This window comes from Tachysurus fulvidraco, chromosome 14 (assembly GCF_022655615.1).
Source record: "Tachysurus fulvidraco isolate hzauxx_2018 chromosome 14, HZAU_PFXX_2.0, whole genome shotgun sequence".
Classification (NCBI taxonomy): Eukaryota; Metazoa; Chordata; class Actinopteri; order Siluriformes; family Bagridae; genus Tachysurus; species Tachysurus fulvidraco.
Window position 1 is genome coordinate 3,612,080 of NC_062531.1, and position 26,229 is coordinate 3,638,308.

At 40.3% G+C, this 26,229-nt stretch overlaps 2 protein-coding genes across 17 annotated transcripts in view; both read left to right on the top strand.

The window, feature by feature from the left end:
* fgd1 (FYVE, RhoGEF and PH domain containing 1) overlaps positions 1-12,813 on the top strand; it is a 65,662-nt gene extending 52,849 nt beyond the window's left edge. For both annotated transcript variants that reach the window (XM_027151586.2, XM_027151587.2), the window contains exons 11-17: positions 1,164-1,243; positions 1,404-1,434; positions 1,557-1,658; positions 3,531-3,659; positions 3,860-4,018; positions 5,520-5,666; positions 7,721-12,813. In XM_027151586.2, coding sequence (XP_027007387.1) covers positions 1,164-1,243; positions 1,404-1,434; positions 1,557-1,658; positions 3,531-3,659; positions 3,860-4,018; positions 5,520-5,666; positions 7,721-7,990 — 918 coding nt within the window. In that variant the 3' untranslated portion in view covers positions 7,991-12,813. The remainder of the gene's footprint in view (positions 1-1,163; positions 1,244-1,403; positions 1,435-1,556; positions 1,659-3,530; positions 3,660-3,859; positions 4,019-5,519; positions 5,667-7,720) is intronic.
* Positions 12,814-13,506: 693 nt separating this feature from the next.
* Positions 13,507-26,229, top strand: part of tfe3a (transcription factor binding to IGHM enhancer 3a) — a 28,498-nt gene continuing 15,775 nt past the window's right edge. For 3 of the 15 annotated variants that reach the window (XM_047800125.1, XM_047800128.1, XM_047800131.1), the window contains exons 1-2: positions 13,508-14,496; positions 24,273-24,386. In XM_047800125.1, coding sequence (XP_047656081.1) covers positions 14,345-14,496; positions 24,273-24,386 — 266 coding nt within the window. In that variant the 5' untranslated portion in view covers positions 13,508-14,344. Of the gene's footprint in view, positions 14,497-19,690; positions 19,848-24,272; positions 24,387-26,229 lie in introns of those variants that run through there. The other 12 variants (XM_027151736.2, XM_027151738.2, XM_027151740.2 and 9 more) reach the window with 8 other exon arrangements.

Consider the following 26,229-nt stretch of genomic DNA (forward strand, 5'->3'; position numbering starts at 1 on the left):
CGGCAACCAAAAGCAGTGAAATGTCACTATTCTTATTACCAGAGTTGATAGCACAAACAAAATATTAATGCAATATCAATACTAAATAAAAATAACATTTACTGATTCGGACTTTGTCTTGTGAATATGTGTTTATTAATGACTGCATTCATTGGACACACTGTTTGTAGAGAATGCACACATACATGAACTGATCTGATTCAAGACTGGCATCATTACATCATGCATAACATTTTGGTGTCCACTTTTGCCATTTAATAATACCATAACTTTTGGCTTACTATGTAGTCATATAATATATAATATAAAACTCTTCTTGTTTTAAATTCTCACTGAGGGCTAAAACCCCTAAAGATGAAACCTTAGACCCGCCCCTGCTCTTATACCTACCGAAAATCACTGAAATTTTACTTTTTACTTTTACATCAAATACTTAAGTACATTAAATATCAGAAAATGACTTTTGATACTTAAGTACAGTAAATATCAGATACTTTAAGACTTTTACTTGAGTAATATTCTAAAAGGCGACTTTCACTTCTACCGAAGTCTTTTTCTAGTACGATACTTGTACTTTTACTCAAGTATTGCTTTCTAGTACTTTATACAACACTGCTCATTTCTCAGTTGCATTTCAGTGAAATAAGTTGCCGATCGCAGAAATAAACAGTTTTGTTTTATTGGTTTTTTAAAAATACCGCAGATTTTTAACAAATTTTAGTCACAACACGCATTCGGTTAAAGACGTCTTCCTTTCAGGTGTGAGGGACGTGATTACAGCTCTCATAGAAAGTCAATACATACTGTATGTGTCTCGATCCGTGCACGCACTTTCACTAATTCAAGAGATTTTCCACAAAATAAAGCACAAAAAACTCGCAAGTTGCGTCGCAAATCTTTGGAAAAAAAAAACAACAACAAACGCAGCAAAATCAAACATTTTTAGCCACAACAATAGGAACATAGAAAGGCTGGTTTTGCTCTAAATGAAGTGATAACAAGAACTACCTCAACTCATGAACGGATAAAAAAAAAACACGGGGTCATTCTTCTGATACGGAATTGTTAGCTTTGAACTTTGAAAGTCCAGAAAACATGATGCAGAAGACGGCTGAGAGGATTTGCTGAGGTCCTCGTTGTTAAACCATTGTCGTGTTTCACAGCTGAAAGAGACGAGCAGTATGAACGTGCCGAGGACTTTCCTGGTGTCGGGAAAGCAGCGCTCTCTCGAACTGCAGGCCAGGTGCGTTTTATCGTGTGTTTGTGGGCAGAGATCGATATTTCTCCAGTTTGATTCGGAATCATCCAGAATTTAAAGGCTTTTAGTGGCACGGTGTGGATACTTTATCATTGGTGTATGAAAAGTAGCACTCTGACTGTGTGTTCAATCTCAATCCTTATAGGACTGAGGAAGAAAAGAAAGACTGGATTCAGGTGAATATATTTACGTTTGCGATTTTGTTTCAATGGAAATCTCTAAATGTTTTTTTTTATTTTTTTTTTTTTAATTTTATGTCTATATGGCTCATGTTACATCTCCTGTTTGTGTTTTCCAGGCGATCCAGGCCACTATCCAAAGGCATGAGCAGAGTGTGGAGACGTTCAGGATGTTGAACTGTTCAGTGCGTGAGGACGACTGCACTCCCCCCAACTCTCCGGTGAGACAACAACACTGATTTGTGTTTATTTCGTTTTTTTCTTCTTGAGACTATGTGATGCACATCCCGGTGTGTGATCCAGTCTGTTTATAAAATATTTCTTTAAAGCGCACAGTTATTGAATGTGATATGACAGACACAGAGGCCACACCTCCTTCACTGTAACTGACAGACACAGAGGCCACACCTCCTTCACTGTAACTGACAGACACAGAGGCCACACCTCCTTCACTGTAACTGACAGACACAGAGGCCACACCTCCTTCACTGTAACTGACAGACACAGAGGCCACACCTCCTTCACTGTAACTGACAGACACAGAGGCCACACCTCCTTCACTGTAACTGACAGATACAGAGGCCACACCTCCTTCACTGTAACTGACAGATACAGAGGCCACACCTCCTTCACTGAAACTGACAGACACAGAGGCCACACCTCCTTCACTGTAACTGACAGACACAGAGGCCACACCTCCTTCACTGTAACTGACAGACACAGAGGCCACACCTCCTTCACTGTAACTGACAGACACAGAGGCCACACCTCCTTCACTGAAACTGACAGACAGAAAGGCCACACCTTCAAAGAAACTGACAGAAAAAAGGCCACACCTCATTCAAAGAAACTGACAGACAGAAAGGCCACACCCCCTTCAAAGAAACTGACAGACACAGAGGCCTCACCCCCTTCAAAGAAACTGACAGCCATAAAGGCCACACCTCCTTCAAAGAAACTGACAGACATAAAGGCCACACCTCCTTCAAAGAAACTGACAGTCACAGAGGCCACACCTCCTTCACTCAGACTGACAGACACAGAGGCCACACCTCCTTCACTGTAACTGACAGACAGAAAGGCCACACCTCCTTCACTGTAACTGACAGACACAGAGGCCACACCTCCTTCACTGTAACTGACAGACACAGAGGCCACACCTCCTTTACTGTAACTGACAGACACAGAGGCCACACCTCCTTCACTCAAACTGACAGACACAGAGGCCACACCTCCTTCACTCAGACTGACAGACACAGAGTCTATACCTCCTTCACTGAAACTGACAGGCACAGAGGCCACACCTCCTTCAAAGAAACTCACAGACAAAGAGGCCACACCTCCTTCACTCAGACTGACAGACACAGAGGCCACACCTCCTTCACTCAGACTGACAGACACAGAGGCCACACCTCCTTCACTGAAACTGACAGACAGAAAGGCCACACCTCCTTCACTGTAACTGAAAGACACAGAGGCCACACCTTCTTCACTGTAACTGACAGGCACAGAGGCCACACCTCCTTCAAAGAAACTGACAGACACAGAGGCCACACCTCCTTCACTCAGACTGACAGACACAGAGGCCACACCTCCTTCACTGAAACTGCCAGACACAGAGGCCACACCTCCTTCACTCAGACTGACAGACACAGAGGCCACACCTCCTTCACTCAGACTGACAGACTCAGAGGCCACACCTCCTTCACTCAGACTGACAGACACAGAGTCTATACCTCCTTCACTCAGACTGACAGACACAGAGTCTATACCTCCTTCACTGAAACTGACAGGCACAGAGGCCACACCTCCTTCAAAGAAACTCACAGACAAAGAGGCCACACCTCCTTCCCCGAGATTGACAGACACAAAGGCCACACCTACTTCACTGTGACTGACAAAGGCCACACCTCCTTCACAAACACTGACCTACAACAAAGGCCACACCTCCTTCACATACCTGGGTCCATTCAGTCATGCCCGCTTATCTAGTTTTGCCCAGCAGGACCAGCTGTGTTAAATTAGAATGCTGCATCGTACACAGTGTTGTTCTTCTACCTCTAATTTCACCACTGTTTCTCTTTATGGTTAAGAACTGCACAGAGCTTGGAAAGCGCGCTCCCACTCCCATCCGGGAAAAAGAAGTGACACTGTGTATGAAGTGCCAGGAGCCGTTCAACTCCATTACCAAGAGACGCCACCACTGCAAGGCATGCGGCCATGTGAGTGTTACCGTAAAACACAACGCACCGTTCTCACTGCGTCAGCGAGCATCAACAAGTCCAAACCTCACCGCGTTTAATATTCCGAATTCTCCAGAACGTCCTTGTCTTATTCACAGCCGTTCCTTAGTGTTAGTGAATATTGGAAAATACCGGAGAACAAGAAACGATTAACATCTACTGTACCATCTTTTTTTCAGGTGGTATGCGGAAAATGTTCAGAATTCCGTGCCCGGTTGTTGTACGATAACAATCGAGCGAATCGTGTGTGTATAGACTGTTACACGATGCTGGTGGGAGTCCCGCCCTCGCCTGCAAGCTTGACCAATAGTTCTTATAGAAGACGCTCGATTCTGGAGGTAAGACCCAAAGTACATGTCGGTTTTATATAAGTGCTCTTTGTAAATTGTTAAGTTTACTCCAGCTGTAATTTCCCCTTCACTCGGTTTTGAACGAACACTTTAAGATTATTAAAGGCGGGGTCTCCGTTGTTTGAAAGCCAATGTTGACATTTGAAATCACCAAACAAACCCGCCCCTAACCCAAATGGGTCCCACCCCTGTATCGATAGCTCCGCCCACACATACATACGTAACCCAGGCGACTAATGGAAAGAAATGTGTCTTTATCATAGCTGAAGGGAAGAACAATACAATTGTAGATAAACAAACAAGCAAAAATGACACACAAGCATAATCATGTAAAGGACAAAGGCATATATTAGTTCTGTGTAACAAAGCAAAACCAACGTTACTCACCTATCGAGAAGGAAAAAAGCGCCTCGGCATCTTAAGTAAAGTCGGCCACATATTCACAGGTCGGAGTTTCCCGAGTCAATAACTCCTGAGCTAAACGCTGTTACTACACAAAACGCGGTTGTAGCTGCCTCTCTACATTACTACGATAGAAAAGAGGTGTTATTTGTGTAGTAACAGCGTTTAGCTCAGGAGTTATTGACTCGGGAAACTCCAACCTGTGAATATGTGGCCGACTTCCTGCTCCTTCAGTTCTCTCCAGCGCTGGAAAGCTGATCCTATATTAACACGTCCTACTTCTTGTCCTTATCGTAAGTCTTTCTTCTCTTCCTTTCTTTGTTTTTATCCTCCATGTCAATGTTAAAACCGCTTCCTGCTAATGTCACACATGCGCACTGAACACTCTCTCCGCCCATATCGACAAGCCCCGCTCCTTTCTGCTCATTGGCTACACGTTTGTTTTGATTTTTGTTTTGTTTGTCGTCCCGACTCGGTTTTCCGAAGCATTTCTCAAACAACGGAGACCTCACCTTAACACTAACTCATATAACCTGATATAACAAACGGAACCTGGATACACTAGTTCTAGCCATGTGGTGAATACAGTGAATGAATGAGTGCACGAGTGGCGGTGGCACTCATATAAATCAGTGGCTATGGCTTTGAGTTAGTGATTAGGTTGGAATGAGTCAAATCCCAGCACCGGCAAACTGTCATAGGCAGGAATACGGTACAGCCCGACTGGTGAAGCCGGTCCTTTTCCAGACACCATGTGCAATTTAACATTCAGTTCATCAACCGACATGTTTTCATGTCTCAACATTTATGCCATTTGGCAGACAGAGTGACTTTTCTACTTTTTTACTGTACACATCTGAGCGTTCGAGTTAGCATTATTGTTAAGTGGGAGGAAACCGGAGGACCCGGTGGACACCCAGACGGACATATGAAAGTCCACACAGACAGTAACCCACCCAAGCTTAGGTTCAAACAGGGAGTCCGGTCGCTTCCCGAGACTAGTGTGAATACGTTTTTTGGAATTCCTGTCTCACAATCTCAGTGTCTGATATGTTTAACAACTTTTTGTTTGTCCTGTGCACTGCAGAAACAGGCCTCCGTGGCGGCGGAGAACAGTGTCCTCTGCAGCTTCCTGCACCACATGGAGAAAAGCAGTGGCCGCGGCTGGCAGAAAGCCTGGTTTGTCGTCCCTGAAAACGAACCTCTGGTGCTTTACATTTACGGTGCTCCACAGGTGGGAACTCGGATTAACCGCTACGTAATGCACAGTTTATAGTCGCTGATGCTCCCGGTTCTCTCACGCACCCGTTTTAACCTTCGTCTCATGCTTTTTTTCCGCTCTGTTTATTTTGGAGAGACTGATTTGGAAAGTGTCAGATTTTGAGCACTTATTCTTAGGGGCTTTTTACACCTGGTCACTTTAAAAACAAAATATGTTTTGGTAGAAGGCATCGAATGCAAGCATCTAATAATACAGGGGTATTCAGCATGGAGGAATGGTAACAGCAATCAGTGATGAACACTCCCAGTGACCAGTCCCTTTTCACTTAGCTATCACCTCATGCTAAACCATCACAGACAAGCACTCAGCATGTATCACTCGGGCCCACAAGATATTAAGGGGCTTTTTACACCTGGTCACTTCATGCGTTTTCTGTGATCAGATAGCTATCTGATGGTAAAAAGACCAGGTCTAAATGCCCTCCGAAACGTTTGAGACGGATATAAATCCGATGGTTCGAACCCCTTCAGGAGGTGGTCTGGGACGCGTTTCAGATGAAACTGGACAGGTGTAAATGAATGTGGTTGTTCGAGCCACATACGTCAGCGCTATACTCCTCCCAAACTGGAAGTACGTCACTCGCAGGTGACTCACGAGTCGTGCATCACGAAGTGACCGGGTGTAAAAAGGCCCTTAGATTCTGAATGCTGTAACAAATCCTAAATCAACGAGATTAGACTCCACTCTTGCCCCTTTTCTACCGAGGCAGTTTTGCCCCTTTTCCACCGAGGCAGTTTGAGTGCTGGTTTCGAGCCAGAGCCTAATTTAGAACCAGTTCTTTCTGTTTCGACCGCCAAAGCACCGGCTCCGAACCAGGAAAAGTGGTTCTTAAGTAGCACCAAAACGTTGCTGGTCTAGACTTAAGAACCGCTTGGGGCGGGAGCTGTGGGCGGGGCTACTGTTAGCGCATTTGATAATGTACCTTAAGTATACTAATGTATAATACACTTTTACTTTACCGCAATATGATACATTATCAGCACACATGATAGTAGGTAGCTACATGCTAAGGCTAAATTTCTATCTGTGTTAATGATAAAATAACGTTATGTACTTTATCGATTACAACCTCCGTTTATACAGATTACACGGAGCTGCACGTACACGTTGGATTCGCCGCGTTTGGATGCTAATGTAGGTGCACAAAGCCGTGAGCATTAACAGTTAAACAACATCCGCCATTGTTGTTGTGTTTGTGTTTGCCGCGGCTGCGCTAAAGTTGCTCCACTGGGAAACGTGAAACATATACAGTGACGTCAGACTCGGCTCTGTGACGGCTCTCTAGCCGGTGGAAAGGCAAACCTGTTCAGTGGAACCAAGTTTGAACCAGCACTAGCTCTGAACCAGCACCGGGTTCTTTTTGGTGGAAAAGGGGCATGTGATTATTCTACAGCACTGCATTATACTTGAATATATACTTACTATATTCACTCACAGACCTATAATAAACTGTTTTAGCCCACAGTTTAAAAAAAAAAAAAACCCAAAAAACCAACAGATTACTGGGTACAGAACTGTTTATTTAACATAGGAAGGAGTCTTCGGTGTCGGAATTTTGTACAGTTTTCCTTTCCTTTTGAAGGGTTTCAGAAAAGGAGAGCGTTTTTTAGTCATCGTTTCATCCAAATTAAAATTTAAACGAGTTTCATTTTAAAAAAAAGTAGGGAAAAAACACCGAGATAACCAGCTGTTCCAATTGCACTGTTTATAGAAGCGATAACAGAAGTTCATTTGTTTTGCAGATTTTCTTCTTCAATGAATAAAAGATGTTGCTGTGGTAGAATTCCTGTCACCACAAAGTCATGGATGATTCGTTTTATTTAACCGAGTGATTTAAACGTATGGTTTATATGCAGGCAAAAATCTTAGGCTTTTTTATGCTTTATGAATAATAACACACGAAAGGAATTAACAGTAAAACGAACAGTAATTACGTGACACGCTGTAATCATTTCCCCTTTCTAACGTTCTCCTCCTCGAATGTCTCCGCGTGGTGTTACGAGCAGGATGTGAAAGCCCAGCGAAGCATCCCTCTCATCGGCTTCGAAGTCTCTCTTCCCGAGTCATGTGACCGTCTGGAGCGGCGCTACGCCTTCAAAATGAGCCAGAGTCACCTGACTGTTTACTTCAGCGCCGAGGGTGAGGAGCTCCAACGCCGCTGGATGGAGGTGCTCTCCAGAGCCGGGAGAGGGGAGGAGCTACAAGTACACGGTCCAATCTCAGAAGCTCTGGAAGAAGAAGCGGAAGAACCGAGCTCTCTAGGAGAAAGCACATGATTGGTTTATGAAATCTCTCTCTTTTTATTGCACACATAAACTTTACCAATGTGACGGGAAAGGACGGTTATCTGCCATAAACACAGACACACACAGTTAGACGTGCACACACATACACACACACACACACACACACACACACACACACACCTTCACGACTTTTACACAAACCTGTTCTAATTCAGACGTAAGTTGCATGAAAAATCTACAGCTATGTTTCTCTGTGTATTGCCCATCCTCTGTGAGTGTGATCGACCTGCACATGGTGCGTCAACGCTGTGTCAGTATAGTCACCCTGCTTAATATCGTCTCTCCTCCTCTTCCTCCTCCTCCTCTGCCTCTTCCTCCTCAGCTGAAGAGTTCTCTGTTAGATAGATCTGATCTTTTTTTTTTTTTTTTTTTTAAACAAACAAAAACAAAACAACAAACCATTTCTTTGCTATGTGACACGACCCATTTCTTGCCGGGGTTTCAGTGCTTGTGCTTGCAAACTTGTCGTTTTGGGAGAAGGCGATGTGATCAGGTGACTGAGTACAAAAATAAGCCCATAGTGCGGCGGACAACGATTCGTCTAGAAGGTTTACAGTTTTACAAAGAGCGATCCACTGGCACGGGTTTACAGGAATCATAGCTAAGACGAATTGTCTGGAAGGTGTCAATTTTCTCGTTACTAGTGTACAGGGTGTCCCGTAAAAACGTGACGGAAACTCAAGGGTTTATTATTTATACAGAACAATCCATTTGTGATCGATACATAACTTTATAAATAGCGTAAAAAATAGGTACGATCCTACAACGCTATGAACTCCTGGGACACCTCGTACACTAATATATAATAACTATACAGAGGATATATTACACTTTATGTGGGTCAGTATTTTATTTTGAAAACAACATGTTTAACTCTCTCAGAGAATCACAAAATACAATTCTATGTATCGTGTCTTTGGAAACAGAAAACTTTAAATAGAAGAGAGTCTTGTAGACAAACAAAGAAAGGAGTATTGCTGCGAAATCCATTGACTTTCGAACCAATTAGCGATCGATCGTTTTCACAGGTCGATTTTTGTACGTTTTTATCCAAATAGTAGCAGCAAAAATTATTTATTTGTCAGGTATCGAAATTGAACCAACTCTGAATAAAAAGAAAAAAATAGAAATGTATAAGAAACCTCCCTTCTTCTTCATCATCATCATCATCATCATCATCATCTTCTTCTTCTTCTTCTTCCCTATTTTAATTGATCTGACCCATATGTAGTACAGTAATATATTCTGCCTAAATACATTTATAATAATAATGATAATAATAATATATACATTTATAATAATACATGAATTAAAGAATATTATTAAATTTAATGACAAGATTCAGGAACGTAAACACGTCCAACATTCCTGACTTCTTCTACATCCTATATTCTTGTATTCTAACGATGCAGTAATACTGAAATAACACGGAGGACTCGTATCTCTGCTGAACTCGGTCAGGTTGACATTTAATGCTGACTTCGCATCTGTTTCTCCCAGACAAACCCCCCCTTAGCCATAAAGTTCTTAAATAGAGAAAACAGACAGCCTTCAGCATCAGATCGGGTCCCTTCTGACACTCTGTGGACATTTAGTGCACTGCGTCCTTACAATATCCGGATTAATACAACGTAAAACAACCTCTGCTAAAATGTCGGATTAATAAAACTGTCAGTCAGACGATAGGGCTCGAAATCAAATCCAGTGCTGATCAAATTTCTAATCTAAGCTGAAAAAAAGTGACTATCGATACGATGTCTGTAGAGTATGCAGTAGTGTTTGATTAGATTTCGATACTGGGAGACTTTGTAGACTGAAAGAAAGAGAGAGAAAGAGTGAGAGAGAGAGAGTGAGTGAGAGAGTGAGTGTGATGTCACGAAGCGGACGAATTTTTAATTAGTGAAATTTCTCGAGTATAATTGTAAACATGAGTTGTTGTTTTTTTTAAATATATATAAGAAAACAAAAGGTATATATATGAATAAAACGTGACCGAGGTTTTGATGATATTGAAGCATTTTGAACAGTGTTGTTTTTGTGTATGGAAAAAAAATAGTGGTAAAAGATACAAAATTTGCGTCTGTAAATATATAATTTATTGCTCAGAACCCAGTTTTGTGGGTCAGGTGTTATCTCCGAGCTCGGTGTCGAAAATTCATTACGTGCCATTTTGGATCGACATCAGAGCATCCTGTGGAGAGTGTGTGACTCGTTTGTTTTTTTTTTTCTTTTTTCTGTTCTCTCTTTTTTTTTTGGCTCAAAAAACAAACAAAAAAAAACTACAAAAAAAAAGATATGTCGTGTTTCGATCTTGTTTCGAAATCGGGTTCGTCAGCATGACCGGGTCGACTCGCTCGTGTCGGATTGCAGTGACTGTTTATGTTGTCGATCTTGCTCTCTGTTTGAAAGAAAACGCTTTGCTTGATGCAGGATAGTCAGACGCATTTTATAAATCGGTGTCTTTTCAGTGTCGCCTGATCGGGTCTCATTGAAAGGCTTAACAATGATGTCGAACAAACAAACGAATAATAAGGAGTCACAACACGAGCATTGGACTTTTCCAGACTGTTAAAATATTTACTGTATTTTCTGGACCAGAAGTCATTCTTAATTCCACTTAAATATGTAACTGTTCTATTATAATTTTGCATTAAACCTTAATTTTTTTTACAAATAATAAAAATACAAATACCAACTGAAACCGACGTAGAAACGAATCCTAGTCAAATCGCACGCAAGGCCGTTTATAACGAGATATATATATATATATATAATCTTGAGTATGGAAATGCAACTCGGACATGGCGTAACGCTTTCCGTTGGTGCGTGAGGAAAAATAGTGTGAGATGTGTGTGTTTTAACATCTGTCATGTTTTATGTACGTAATAGTTTTGAACGGCTTGACGGTTCAATGCTAGCGAAGAAACAGTGAGAATCTATAAAGCGATGCTTCCTGAAGAGTGAAAGCTTTTTGGTCCTGTAACTAATTCTCTGACTGGAAAATGATTGCATTTCAGTGTGGTGTGAGTTCAATCGATCTGCAATCAATCTGATTGTTCAAATCAAGTGGGAATCTGGAACACAGCGTCGTTTCTCACGGACAGAAGGCTAAACCACTTAAAGATGACGTGACAGTAAACGTGTAGAGGCGAAGCGACGTAAAAGCAACGCGGTGAAGGTTTCGCTACACACTGTACCGCACTTTCCTCACGTTCAGGATGAAAAGCAATACCTCAACACTGTTTGTTACGTTCTATAGATATTTCCTCACATACATTCCATTTTAAAGGTCTGCGTGTGACACTCTGGTATGACTTACTGTCCAGAAAATACAGTAACGATCTTAAAGAACGAGACTCTGCGTTTTCCTTCTCGAACGTGTCTACAGTACGTGTGCGAGTTCATACTTGATATTGATCATCTAGTCATCCTCAGACCTGAGCCTGCCACTCGTTTACTCATCCCACTCCAGCACAAACAAGGGTTTTCATCGTCACTTAAACCCTCATTCTTTCTGCCATTCCTTCTTCCATATATTTCCTTTTATTACATTTTGACTTTTTTGTCGAAGAACAAAAAACAACAAAAAAAACCACACTCTTTTGCCAAAGTATACTACAGGAGAGATGTATTATTGTGTGTTGTGTTTAACTGTGTTTCTTTTTCTCTGTTTACTCTTTTTTACCACACGTATTTATTGTTTTTTTTTTGTTGTTGTTTTTTTATACTATCATCTTTTCCTTGCTATGAGAGATGAACAGCAAGAACGATTGTTTGCGTAGCAGCAGATTTTACAGGACTACGAAACTTCTCAGATCAAATCAAATCATCAGTTCAAATCATCTGTAAATCGTGGTGTCAGGATGCAGATTAGATTTTGTAGCCTGCTTCAGAGGAAGACTTTTTTTTTCCACAAAGGCATTTCAACACAGCTGAACCAACTACACGTTTAACGAGAAGGTGTGAGAAAATCTCACGTTTGTCTGCTTTGGAAACGAGCAATTCTTTCCAAAATGATGTCGGTGTGATGCGGCTTTGCTGTGCTTAAGTTTCCTTAAAGAACTCAGTGTAGGCAAAGTGCAAAGGAAGCGGTGTACAGTATGAAGTTGATTGTTAACACACCCGTACCTTTCTAGTCTTAAGGTTATTCGTCAGCATAATTTTCAGAAGTGAAGAATGATGAGTTAAATTGAAGCAGACGTTCATCTGGATGTTCTCCGGGTTGTGTTTTTCATCTCTTCAAATGATTTCCGGCGTTTCAGACAACGTTCCGACAACACGACTTTTATCTCTAGACCACATGGCTGTTTAAGTTTGTTTTGTGAAGGATTTATCGTTGGCATCTCGCCTCCAGGAATAGAAATGTTTCATTTGACTGGACATCACGTGGGTGTAATAAGGTGCAGTTTCATCAGCAAGGTCAGCTCCGATCTCTGACATCATCACCGTCATCAGACGTCTGATAAAACGATATGTCTGTGTTGACTTGCTCAAAATTATAGCGAATCTCTGGCAGCACTAACATTTATTTAGCGTTATGCAAAGTGAGTCATTTATGTTTTGTCAAAAATCACTACGTCGCATACTTTCGTTTTTTTTTTTCCCTCCATCATGGAATCTGTATAAATTTGCTGTACCCCTGATGAGCATTACTGTTATTACAAGTACTATTCTAATTATTATCGTTAATTATATTAGTGGCAGGCCACTGGGTACCATTGTATGTTGATAACCCAATGAAAATCTGTGCAAGATCATGAAAATGTTTATGAATTAAAGGAATAAAATGAGAACTTGTGTGTTTAATCTCACTTCAGATCACACCTTTGAAACCTGCACAATACAGACCACGAGTCGTCGTTCGGCACAACAAACATGGGACTTAATAATGATAATAAAAAACACTAAACATGGGTTTGTTATACTTATAATTTAAATGATTTTTTTTAAATAATGTCACACATACTAAAAAACACAGCATTCTTTATAATTATATTGACTTATTGGCACGCAGAGGGCTACAGGAGATAGTAAACAAAAACTAATAACAGGTATGTAATAAAGTACAGATAATAGAAATGTGTTGAAATCAAGGACTCATTTATTGTCATGTACTGTTATAATATATAGTAAAGAAGAGTGCATTTTGAAATGAAATTTTATTGTTAATATATATATATATATAAACAAAGAAACGATGTACATTACACATAGACGTACTATTATATTCTATCTATTTGGATGATGTAATTTCTTGTGAAATTGAATCAAAGACTGGGGTCCTAATAGTGCTTGCATGTAAACAAGAACATTCGGTCGTCGCCTGATTGGTGGGAAAGACACTAAATCCCGCCCACGTTCAGCACTATTGGTCAACGCGGCTGTCTGTCCAGGCTCTGGCGATCAGTCGTCTAGTGATGTCACTTCAGGGATTTTCCGTCTTTATAATGGCTTGTTCGATTCCAAAACAGTTTGGAGTCGATTCCGAAAGTTGATTCTTCACAGTATCGTTTCGAGCCGCACGTTTTATGCTATTTCCCCCCTCAAAACATGATAAGTCAGTTACCAGTCGTCAGATTTTGGTATTAATGTCTGTAAAGAGATAACAGTAATGTCTCTTTTTTTTGTCTTAAATCACTTTCGTGGCCACTTTCATCACGAACAGCCGATTCTTTGGGTTAACATTGTAAAAACCTAAGCGAATCTTCTTATCGGCTGTTTTACTTTTTAAAAACAGGCAGCACATGTTTTGTCCACGTTTTCATTTCATTCTAGTTATTTTTATATGCAACCCTGTCAGAAATCTGCGTGACACACACACGGAATCGACTCTAAAGCTTCGAAGCTTCCTGGAATCAGAGAATCGACTCTTTTTTTTAAACAGCCTTCTTGGCTAGTTACTTTTGTGGATCTCCCGTTACTGGATGAGTCATTTCAAGCCAAAGCTCTGAAGCTGAGACCTGGTCAGAGATTTAATGCGTTGTAAAGTTGAGTAAAAGGGACGTAGCTAGCTAGCTAGCTAACTAGCTAGCCTGTTTATCTGTGTGCGACACTGTTAGCTAAGTTAGTACTGCTAACTGACCGTGTTTTGTTTGTCTAGCTATCTAACTAAAGTCGTGTTGTTTACCTCGGATTTATTCGTTTTAATGAAAAATTCTGTCCAAACAAACAAGGGAAACGTTTTTATTGTTATTATTAAATATTAACCTTAACAATCCAGCTGAATATCTGTCTTTAAAGATAAAAAAAAAACAAATAGGATTTTTTTTTAGTTTTAGAGAGAGAGAGAAACAGCAGCACATTTGGTTCCGAGTGTGTGGAGAAATGTCAGGGCTGTCTTTAAAAACTCAGCAGAAGGGGGAAGAAAAGGACAACCCGGTTGTACAGAAGACTAACAGACAGGTAGAACTACCTGGAGAACAACCTCAGACTGTCTTCGTCATCCTCGATTCATCCGAATCTTACAATCTGCTCAGGTGAGTGTGCAGGGCTTTGCTTTGCTTTGCTTTGCTTTGCTGTGCAGCCTCATGTTCTTCCTGTACATCATGAGAGTTTCACAGCAATGACACGACATCAGCATACAACATCTTAGAAATAAAAAAACGTGTAAAATCTGTCCTGCACGCCAGATATCACATCATTACCCAAGAGATGAATGACAGGAAAATAATTATTTTAGTTATTGTTTTAGTTACTGATTCCTAAATAACTCCGACATGTGGCTGGATTTAGGGATCTGACTTTTTTCTGTTTGTTTGTTTGTTTTTGCACTGTAAGTAAATAAATTAAAATATATAGAATACTCTGTGTCGAACATATTGTCTATTCTTTTATGTATAAATCGAGCCAATCACCTCAAATATATGTTAATTTTAAGTTGAAACGTTTATCATATTTGTTTATTGATTTGATTGATTGATGGATGGATTGATTGATGGATTGATTGCAGCTTTTTTTTTTCCTTTCACCAGGTGCATTGTGTGAAATTCAAACATTCAGAGTTGCAAAAATAAATAAATAATCGAAGGAACTTCCAGTCAGATACTTTTTTTTTTTTTTTTTTTGTGGTTTCTGTAAAATTTCCACCTGATTGATTATTTAGAGCTATGAAAAAGAAATAACGTCAGGTACGCGCTGTTACGGGGAAATAATCAATGACGTGTCGTGCTATATGCTGGACAGGAAGTTTAGAAAACAGCACGATCTGATGCTTTATTGCTCTTTTACTGTGGCGGTATCCCAGCGACTGCAGTTGGTGATTTGTTAATACTTTTTATTTATATATGGTTACATTCAGATGTCATAGAATGTCCACGAAACAAGTTCCTGTTTCCACTAATAAAGAAAAAAAATAAGTCTTTCTCTCACGTGAAGTGTAATAGGGGGGGGGCAGCAAAGCACAAACTTCTCCATCCTGAACACTTTGCAGTGGTGGAAATTGTGCTGACCTTCACAAAGTGCTGACCGTGCAGTTAACGTAAGAGAAGGAGAGGATATAAAGCGTACAGATGTGATTTTTGACTTTTGACCGATCAGATTCGAGAGTTCATCAACGCTATGCGTTAATCTTTAACGGCAATAAAAATGTAGATAAATGGCAGTTTGTTGTAGAGCTTGAGCCTCGGTGATCAATGAGCATGTTATGACTCGATAGATGATTTTCATCAGTAATGAGCTAAAGATTTGTGTCAGGAGATAAAGCCGGTGTGGCGACAGAGAAAGGAATCTGTCGTTTGAAGTGTAACAGATTGGAAGTTGTTGTGCTTGCAACACTGCTCGACAAGTGCTAGAGTTCACGATGAGAGTGAAGCTACTATTGCAGGTGCGTGTGCGTGTGATTTACAATCTTATAGCACCTCCGAGAGCATAAAAGCTTAGTTTGACCTAGTTGTTGATTACAACCGCATCATGTCACACTCTCTTCATCTGACGAACGCTTTGCTGCCCTCAGCACTATTGTGATGTTTTTTTTTGTTGTTTTTTTTTTATGTCTGTAGTGTGACACTTTGATAGATAAATCATCCAACAGACTGCAGACTAAGCGCTTAGCATTTACAGGAAAAAGGAAGTGGGTTTGGGTGACACTCGCACGCAGAATGCTGATAGAGGTTCGGTTAAAGCTTTCACTCTGCACGCATAATGATCCAGAGGACAAGGACCTTGTTTGTGTTCGAATCTAAAGGGCATATAGATAGATAGAGGGGAAAATAACCCACCACAAAGAGCCTTTATGTCGAGCGTTCGCTTCACTTCGCTTAGCCAACAAACCCTGGGTGGGAAATCTTTGTTATTCACCTAATTTTTGCCACAGCCTGCTTCTATTCAGGAGTTGTTTACTCATCTGTGTGGATAAACATTAATCAGGTTTTTTCACACGGTCACGCTTGTCATCGTAAACATCTTAAATCCTTTGATGATATGCTGCATTTCAGCAGAATGTTTATCTGATTCTGGCAAAAAGGGATAAGATGCTGAGGAAAAAGAAAGTGTCAATAAAAACTAGGAATTAGAAGTTTAAACACCCTTATTAAAATTGTTTTTTAATAAACAAAGCGCTAAGCATGCGAACGGAATCGGTTCAGATTCGTCTCATCTGATCCTCCGACACGACTGATTTAGTGAGAGGTTTTGTTTTTTTTTCCCCCTTCCTCTTTTTCTTTTTTCTCTCTCACATAAGCAAATAATGATGACAACGACTAATTTACATATATAGCACAAATAATTTCAACTTCCGTCGACCAATGTGCTTTCCATTGGGTCATTAAGAACGGGAAAAAAAAACACACAACAAACAAACAGAAAATCGTACAAACATCCCATCAGACATATGCGTTTGAAAATAAAAATGTCTTTAGCCTGGACTTAAAAATATTTAGAGAAGAGACTCGTCTAATGGACAGTGGCAAGGCGTTCCAGAGCCTGGGGGCAGCGATACAAAAAGCACGATCTCCTCTGCACTTAAATTCACATCTTGCACGTGAACACACTTTTACACCCTGGAAAACATCATCAAGTAATAAATACTCAGATCTGATAGATATCCTTAATGTGAAATGGAAAAATTGTAAACTGGACGCCTGAAGGTTCGAGCGCTCGGGATCAGAGGGACCACGGTTTAATGCACGAACGTCGTATTTCACTCGGACAATGTTTAAAAGGTATGTACAAAAAAGTCAGGATAACTACACTAAATTTGTTAAGCCTACTGGTCTGTATAAAGACATGAGATAAATTAAAGGTAAAACCTAGACAAAGTGGAGAAGGAACAAATCAGCTTTAATGTTTAAGGCTTAGTATCGTTAGTAAACTGTGCTGAAACGATATATTCCCTCGGTCGGTGTGTTGTTTGTAATAAAGAACGCTGTCCCTGTAAAACACATCCCCCACGTTTAGATCTGGTGGACACGAAGGCCGTAGCACATGATTTACATCAATTTCGTCCTCATAAAGTCATTCAGTGAATCCTCGTGCCCTGTTGATGGGGGCGGAGTCACGTCGGAAGAGACCACGCCTATCTGAGTAGAAGAGTTTCATCACACGATAAAGTTGATCAGTCAGAAGAACAGAAGTTAATTTATTTTTACTTAATGAACCTGATGTTAAAATTCTTTTCTTCTTTTCCTTTTTTTTTTAAATTTTTTTTTGTCCTCTTCTGGGACTGTTGTTGTGCTGCGGTGCTTTGAAGGACATTTGCAATGCAGACAGTTTAATAATTAAAACCATTCGCACTTTTTGAAATAAACACTTGTTTTCCCAGAAAAGAAGCGAGCCACGTTAGTGCTGTTTTCCTGCCTTCATTCGTCCTGAGCTTGCATCCGATAGGAAATGACTCAGCAGAGCTGTTTTACAGCTTCGAGTGAAGCTTTGCTGAGTGCAGAGAATCAGACGCCTAAAGAAATACCTCTGTAAACGTCGTCCCGTCGCACGAAAGATCTACAGAAATCAGGCTGCATATAGGTCCAACTTCCTGACTTCCTGTGCTGTGGGATGATCTCTCATAAACTTTCATAACCCTGGTGTAATAAGTAAGAAGTAAAACACACAGAGGGTCACTGTTCCCACCTCCTGCTTTCATTATGATTGTATAACAGCAGTGGAGTCTGAACTCTTTTATTTCATCAGTTTATATTTACCTAAAGTCTTGTGAAACATCCTGCTGTCAATTACATCACAGCTGCAGCAGTCTTTCATTTTCTCTCTCCTCTCTCTCTCCTCTGTTTCAATCTTGTTGTTTTTCTTTCTCTCTGTCTCCCTTTCTTTCTTTCTTTAGGTGAAGGAGAGAGAATAAAGGGAGGGGGGCAGTAAAAAAGGAAGGAGCAGCGGAGGGAGGGAGGGAGGAGGGAGGGACGGGGAGGGGAGAGGACGCAAAGGGAAGGAGGAGAGAAAAGAAAGAGGGAAGGAGTGGAGGGACGGGAGGGAGGAGGGAGGGGAGGGAGAAAGAAAGGGAAAAGTGAGGGGGAAGAGGGAGAACCCTAAGAAAGGGAGGGAGGGAGGGAGGGAGAGGGAGGGAGGGAGGGAGAGGTGAGGAGAAAGAAAGGAAAAGGGGAGAGGGGGATGAGAAGGAAGAGAGAGGGAAGGGAGAGAGGGAGGAGAGAGAGAGAAGGGAGGTGGAAGGAGGGGAGAAAAGAAAGGGAGGAGGGAGGGAGGGAGGGGGGGAGGGGCGGGGGAGGAGAAAGCACTGTCACCCTTTATTTTCTCTCTGTCTCCCCTACATCTCTCTTTCTTTCTTTCTTTCTTTCTTTCTTTCTTAATCTCTCTCTCTCTTTGCATCTTATTAATACAAAAAAAGCATGCTATCAAATACCTGCATACCATAAATTCCTCTACACAATGTTATTTCGTGCTGGGACACAGACTTCACCTCCATGTTACAAAGTTATGTCTTAACTATGAGCACAGTTCCTGTAAACCAGTTCCACAATAACACCCTCTGTAATGGTGTGTCTGTGTAAGTTGTTACTATAGAAACGATAAGGCGACAGAACGAGTGCTTTAATTTAAACCTGTGATTGCACCCAGAACAACTGTGAGAGCTGCTGCTGTTGACACTTAATCAGCACCTTCTTACTAATCGGAGCTGTGAATCCAACAGAACTGTGATGTGAGAAACAAAAACACTTCAACCTCAAACCTATTTGTCTTTCACAGCAGCGAATTGCTGGTACTTTCAGGGCATAAACTGCATATCGTGTTCATGTTCATCCTTAAAACTAGAACTTTATCAATAATTTGTAGGGGAATATTGTTTAATTCAATTTTTTTGTAGTCCCTTTTTATATATTGAATATTATTTGCATATATATATACTTTTTATTTTTTTGACAGAATTATATTAATTCCGAATTTATTTTTGCTTTTATTTCTTCTTATTATTCTTCTTCTTCTAATTCTTCATATTTTTCTTCTTCTTCTTCTTCTTCTTCTTCTTCTTCTTATTTACACTATATACACTTTATATACTTACAATGGGACACGCTGCCCTATGGGAATCGCTAACGTTGTGATTGGCCTACGAACTGTCCAATCATCGTAGTACAGAGTATAAAAAAAAACACGAAATGGATGAAAACCTATCCAATAGTAACGAGGGGGCTGGGTCCGTCGACCAATCACGTTTCAGGAGGCGGGCTTTGTGCGGTTGAGTTTTGCCGAAGCGGCTCGAGGGCGCCCTCTGTCGTTTCACAACATTAGTCTCGCTTCCTAATTTTAGAAACTATCGGTGTTTGTTTCGTGGTGCGCAACTCGACCGATTCAGCGGTTCGAGCGGATTTATGTTGATCTGCGGACCTTTTCTGATCAGAGGGATTGTGTGGTGTCTTCTGATGTGGTTAGTGCGTTAATCTGCTATCATTACGGCTGAACATGGCCACAACACGGGGAAGGGAAAGAAATGCTGCTTTAGGTGGTGTAGTTAAGACAGATTACACGCTATGTGGTGTAGTTTAGACGCTATGCGGTGTAGTTTAGACAGATTACACGCTATGTGATGTAGTTTAGACAATATGTGGTGTAGTTTAGACAGATTACACGCTATGTGGTGTAGTTTAGACAGATTACACGCTATGTGGTGTAGTTTAGATGCTATGTGGTGTAGTTTAGAAAGATTACACACTGTGATGTAGTTTAGACAATATGTGGTGTAGTTTAGACAGGTTACATGCTATGTGGTGTAGTTTAGATGCTATGTGGTGTAGTTTAGAAAGATTACACACTGTGATGTAGTTTAGACAATATGTGGTGTAGTTTAGACAGGTTACATGCTATGTGATGTAGTTTAGACGCTATGTGATGTAGTTTAGACGCTATGTGGTGTAGTTTAGACAGGTTGCACGCTATGTGATGTAGTTTAGACGCTATGTGGTGTAGTTTAGACAGATTACACGCTATGTGATGTAGTTTAGACAGATTACACGCTATGTGATGTAGTTTAGACAATATGTGGTGTAGTTTAGACAGATTACACGCTATGTGGTGTAGTTTAGATGCTATGTGGTGTAGTTTAGACAGATTACACGCTATGTGGTGTAGTTTAGATGCTATGTGGTGTAGTTTAGAAAGATTACACACTGTGATGTAGTTTAGACAATATGTGGTGTAGTTTAGACAGGTTACATGCTATGTGATGTAGTTTAGACGCTATGTGATGTAGTTTAGACGCTATGTGGTGTAGTTTAGACAGGTTGCACGCTATGTGATGTAGTTTAGACGCTATGTGGTGTAGTTTAGACAGATTACACGCTATGTGATGTAGTTTAGATGCTATGTGGTGTACTTTAGACAGATTACACGCTATGTGATGTAGTTTAGACGCTATGTGGTGTAGTTTAGACAGATTACACGCTATGTGGTGTAGTTTAGATGCTATGTGGTGTAGTTTAGACAGATTACATGCTATGTGATGTAGTTTAGACAGATTACATGCTAATGTGATGTAGTTTAGACAGATTACACGCTATGTGGAAGACAGACACCACACTTCACTAAAGAGTCAGGAAGTCAAAGGCTTTATGTTTAGGAGACATCCAGCTCTGCTGCTCTGACAGCTTGGTGCGGGGTTTGTTTACTTACCCTAAAGATGGAGGGCACAGAAATGTGTGTCCTTTACATTCACTACAGATTATAGATCTGCAACTAACATTACAGATATCTGACCTTACAGACATCTAGATGATCGTGTCAACTAATACAGGCATGTAGATCATCATGTCAACTATTATAGAAATGTAGACATGTCTGTAAACTAGTATAGAAATGTAGGTATTCCTGACATTTAGTATAGAATTATAGATTGTCCTAAAATTCTTATAGAAATATAGTATCCTGTAATCTATTATAGAATTGTAGGCGATACTGTTTATTATAGGACTGCTGATGATCCTGTGAAACTAGTAAAGAAATGTAGACGTGTCTGTAGACTAGTATACAAATGTAGACCTGTCCGTAGACTAGTATAGAAATGTAGACCTGTCCGTAGACTAGTATACAAATGTAGACCTGTCCGTAGACTAGTATACAAATGTAGACCTGTCCGTAGACTAGTATACAAATGTAGACCTGTCCGTAGACTAGTATAGAAATGTAGACCTGTCCGTAGACTAGTATAGAAATGTAGACGTGTCTGTAAACTAGTATAGAAATGTCGACATGTCCGTAGACTAGTATAGAATTTGTAGATGATCCTGTAAACTTATAGAAATGTAGACGGTTCTGCGAACTATTACAGAATTGTATACGGTCCTGTAAACGATTATTATTATTATTATTAATATTATTACAGACAGTCCTGTAATATAATATTCTACAGATGTATACAAAGATAAACTCTTTAACTGTAAAATAATTTCTCTAGACACCTCAGTACAGATTAGTTTTAGAAACATGTCTAAAATGTGCAGAGTAAAAACCCCTTGCTTTAATTAGAGCCACGGGTCTTTCTAATATTTCATACTAATGCCCCCCCCACACACACACACACACACACACTTGTACTCTACTTTCACTTTTGATATTAGTCTACAGTTTTCCTTTTTCCTCTAGTATTACTCTTTCAAGCATAGGATTTATTTATTTATTTTCTACACTGAATGTGGTTAGAAGCTCTGGTATAAAAAATGTACAGTATGTCAGTAATGTTCAGTGCATTGTGACATCCCTTCTTGTGTCATCGTGTTATCAGCTTGAATTGGATATCCAACTTGATACCCGGTCATTGTAGAACTGTAGACGGATGTTTCAGGTAAACCAATGTTATAGGAATGCAGAGGATTATGTATTCTAACATCATCGAAATGTAGACAATCCTGTGAACTATTATAGAAATGTAGACAATCCTGTGAACTATTATAGAAATGTAGACAATCCTGTGAACTATTATAGAAATGTAGACAATCCTGTGAACTATTATAGAAATGTAGACAATCCTGTGAACTATTATAGAAATTTAGATTATTGTTATAGAAATGTAGATGATCATGTAAAGTATTAGACATGTAGATATAGCTGTAATTTATTATAGAATATTGTAGATGATCCTAAAACTATTATAGAAATGTAGACAGATCTGTGAACTATTATAGAAATGTAGACTGTCCTGTAATCTATTATAGAACTGTAGGTGATGCTGTAATTTTTTTTTTTAAAGGACCGCTGATGATCCTGTGAAACTATTAAAGAAATGTAGACAGATCTGTAAACTAGTATAGAAATGTAGGTGATCTTGACATTTAGTATAGAATTGTAGATTATCCTAAAATTCTTATAGAAATATAGTATCCTGTAATCTATTATAGAATTGTAGGCGATACGGTTTATTATAGAACTGCTGATGATCCTGTGGAACTATTCTAGAAATGTAGATATGTAGATTATTGTATAAAGTAACGTTATAGAAATGTAAACGATTATGGAGACTTCATGAAATGTAGAAGATTTTGTAAAGTAATATTATAGAAATGCACGATCCTGTGAACTATTATAGAAATGTAGAGGATCGTGTAAAGTGATATAGAAATACAGATGCTTTCTAAACCACCGTTATATAGATGTGAGTGATTATGGAAACTGTTAGGCCACGTTCACACCGCAAGTCTTAATGCTCAATTCGGATATTTTGCTCAGATCTGATTATTATTTTTTGGCTGTTCACATTACCTTTTAAAATGTGGCCTATATCAGATACCAGTGTGAACTGTTTGCGGTTTCGGACTGACCCGCATGCACGAACGAATAATAACAATGACGTCACACGCAGCACGCCGTTGCGCTAAAAGGTTGGCGAGGTTATGGAGGAAGTAATGTGATGTATTCAATGCAAACATTATGAGCCGGTTCACGTAACCACTTTATATAACACTCTTAACACACGCACGTTACCAGTCACGAAAACTTTTTTTTTTTTTTTGCGCCGGCGAAAACGTGACTGGTAACGTGTGTGTGTTAAGCAAAAAAAGTCTTCGCCGGCGCATAATGTCGATGTACTGTAGATCGACGTAAAAGTTGCATCAAATCTGCCTTGGCTGGAAAAAATCCGATTTGGGTCTGATTCAGGACCACATATGGAAGTGGCCCAGATCTGATTTGAAAAAATCCGATCTGGGCCAGATTTGAGTGTTCACACTACTCCTGAAGAAGTCTGACCTGGTCACTTGACCCCCAAAAAATCGGATTTGGGCCACTTTTACCTGCAGTGTGAACGGGGGCCCTATAGAATTGTAGATGATCCTGGAAACTAATATAGAATTGTAGATGATCATGTAAAGTGATATAGAAATATATATAATGTAAACGGATATAATCCTTTATCTGCCCTGGCTCCGGTGTAAACGATGGCTTGGGACACGGATATAGGCGAACAGGAGAGAGAGGGAAAAAAACGATCTGTACTAAAACATTAAAATAGGTTGTGTGACTTACTCAGTGAAGTTCAGATGGGTTTTTAAAATTCTCTTTTTGGAAATAAAACAACACGACAATGCTTCTGAGTTCTGGAAAGTTTTGTACAAAGCCGCATTCAGCCGTTAGTGAGCTAACTGGTTCAGCATTGGGCCCAAGCCAAAGTAACTTTGTTCACCCAGAGTGAAATCTGTTGTAAATCAAGTATGGGTTCGTGATCTACTACCCCCATGACCTTTAAATTCACCCGTGCAAACTTTCCCTGAAGAATCGTCTCTATGTCTGTTTGCCCAGTGTTGGGAAATATTTCTTGCTTTAAAGTGTTTTTTTTTTCTTTTTGTTTTCTTTTCTCTCTCATCAGAGTGGAACCACTTTTACCCGAGTCAGGAATCGTCGCTGACATCGAGGTGGACGACATCCTCACGTCCGATTTGGACACCTTTTATCAGCTCAAGAGTCAGCCCATTACAGTCAGGTGAGTTCGGTACACACACACACACACACACACACACACACACAAGGATCTGGATATTTCTACTAACACTAGAAGGTTTTGATGACTGCTACACAACTATGGATTAAAAACAAAGGCCAGCACATCTACTCAGCTCCTCATTTTTTAAACTGCTTCATCATTAAAGGTGGGGTGTACGATGTTTAAAAGCCAGTGTTGACATTTGAAATCACCAAAACAAACACGCCCCTAACCCAAATGGGTGTCACCCGTGTATCGATAGCTCCGCCCACACATACATACGCAACTAATGGAAAGAAATGTCTTTATCATAGCTGAAGGGAAGAACGATACGATTGCAGATAAACAAACAAGCAAAAATGACACACAAGCATAATCATGTAAAGGACAAAGGCATATATTAGTTCTGTGTAACAAAGCAAAACCAACGTTACTCACCTATCGAGAAGGAAAAAAGCGCCTCGGCATCTTAAGTAAAGTCGGCCACATATTCACAGGTCGGAGTTTCCTGAGTCAATAACTCCTGAGCTAAACGCTGTTACTACACAAAACGCGGTTGTAGCTGCCTCTCTACATTACTACGATAGAAAAGAGGTGTTATTTGTGTAGTAACAGCGTTTAGCTCAGGAGTTATTGACTCGGGAAACTCCAACCTGTGAATATGTGGCCGACTTCCTGCTCCTTCAGTTCTCTCCAGCGCTGGAAAGCTGATCCTATATTAACACGTCCTACTTCTTGCCTTATCGTAAGTCTTTCTTCGCTTTCTTTCTTTGTTTTTATCCTCCATGTCAATGTTAAAACCGCTTTCTGCTAATGTCACACATGCGCACTGAACACTCCCTCCACTGCATATCGACAAGCCCCGCCCCTTTCTGCTCATTGGCTACACGTTTGTTTTGTTTGTCGGCCCGACTCGGTTTTCTGAATCATTTCTCAAACAACGTGCACCCCACCTTTAAGAGCTAAACACCTGGAGGAAATCTCTATCAGGATCGGACGTGGAATCTAACCGAAGGCAGGGTTAAATTTGCCACGCACTTGTTGTGGCATCGCTGGGATTCATACTCGCAATCCCCTGTGAAAAGAGCAAAGTCTGAACGTTTCTAACCTTTGACCTGTGAACGCATGAGCCGTGGTCTCAGGATTATGGACAGGATTGTAGTCTCTTTCATCAGTGGAAAATTGAGAGGCTTATTATTATTATTATTATTATTAGTTTTTAGCTTTAGTGGGGGGTTTTTTTTTTGGGAGATTTTTTTTTTAGGTCTTTTTCAGGTTAAAGCTCAGATATTTCTGAAAAAGCAGACGTTTTCTAGCTAAACGGTATTTAAATGTCGAGATTTGAAATTTATTTTTCTTTTCCGTATCGTTTGTGTGTGTAACAGTTAATGTTAATGTTAATAGTGAGACAACTAAATATTATGCCAAAGCTTACATTTTGTAACCAGACTCTGTGCTGCTTCTTTCTTCCCCCGAAACCGAGCTTACAAAAACAGCCCTGCCCCGGCCGCGAATTCTTTTTCTGTGGATTCGAAGATTTGATTACACATGATTGACCAAAATGTTGCGCAACTCAACACCTTTCAAAGGTCAGGGTGGTGTTTAGGAAAGTCATGTAGCTGAACTCTCTCACAGCCGTGTGATATGAAGGCCACGCTGCTCTCGTTCTCTCTCTCTCTCTCTCTCTCTCTCTGTCTGTATCTCTATTTCTCTCTCTCCTTCTCTCTCTATTTCTCTCTCTTTCTCTCTCTCTGTCTCTCTCTCCCTCTTTTTCTCTCTGTCTCTCTCTATCTCCCTCTCTCTCTCTTTCTCTCTGTCTGACTCTCTCTCCCTCTCTTTCTCT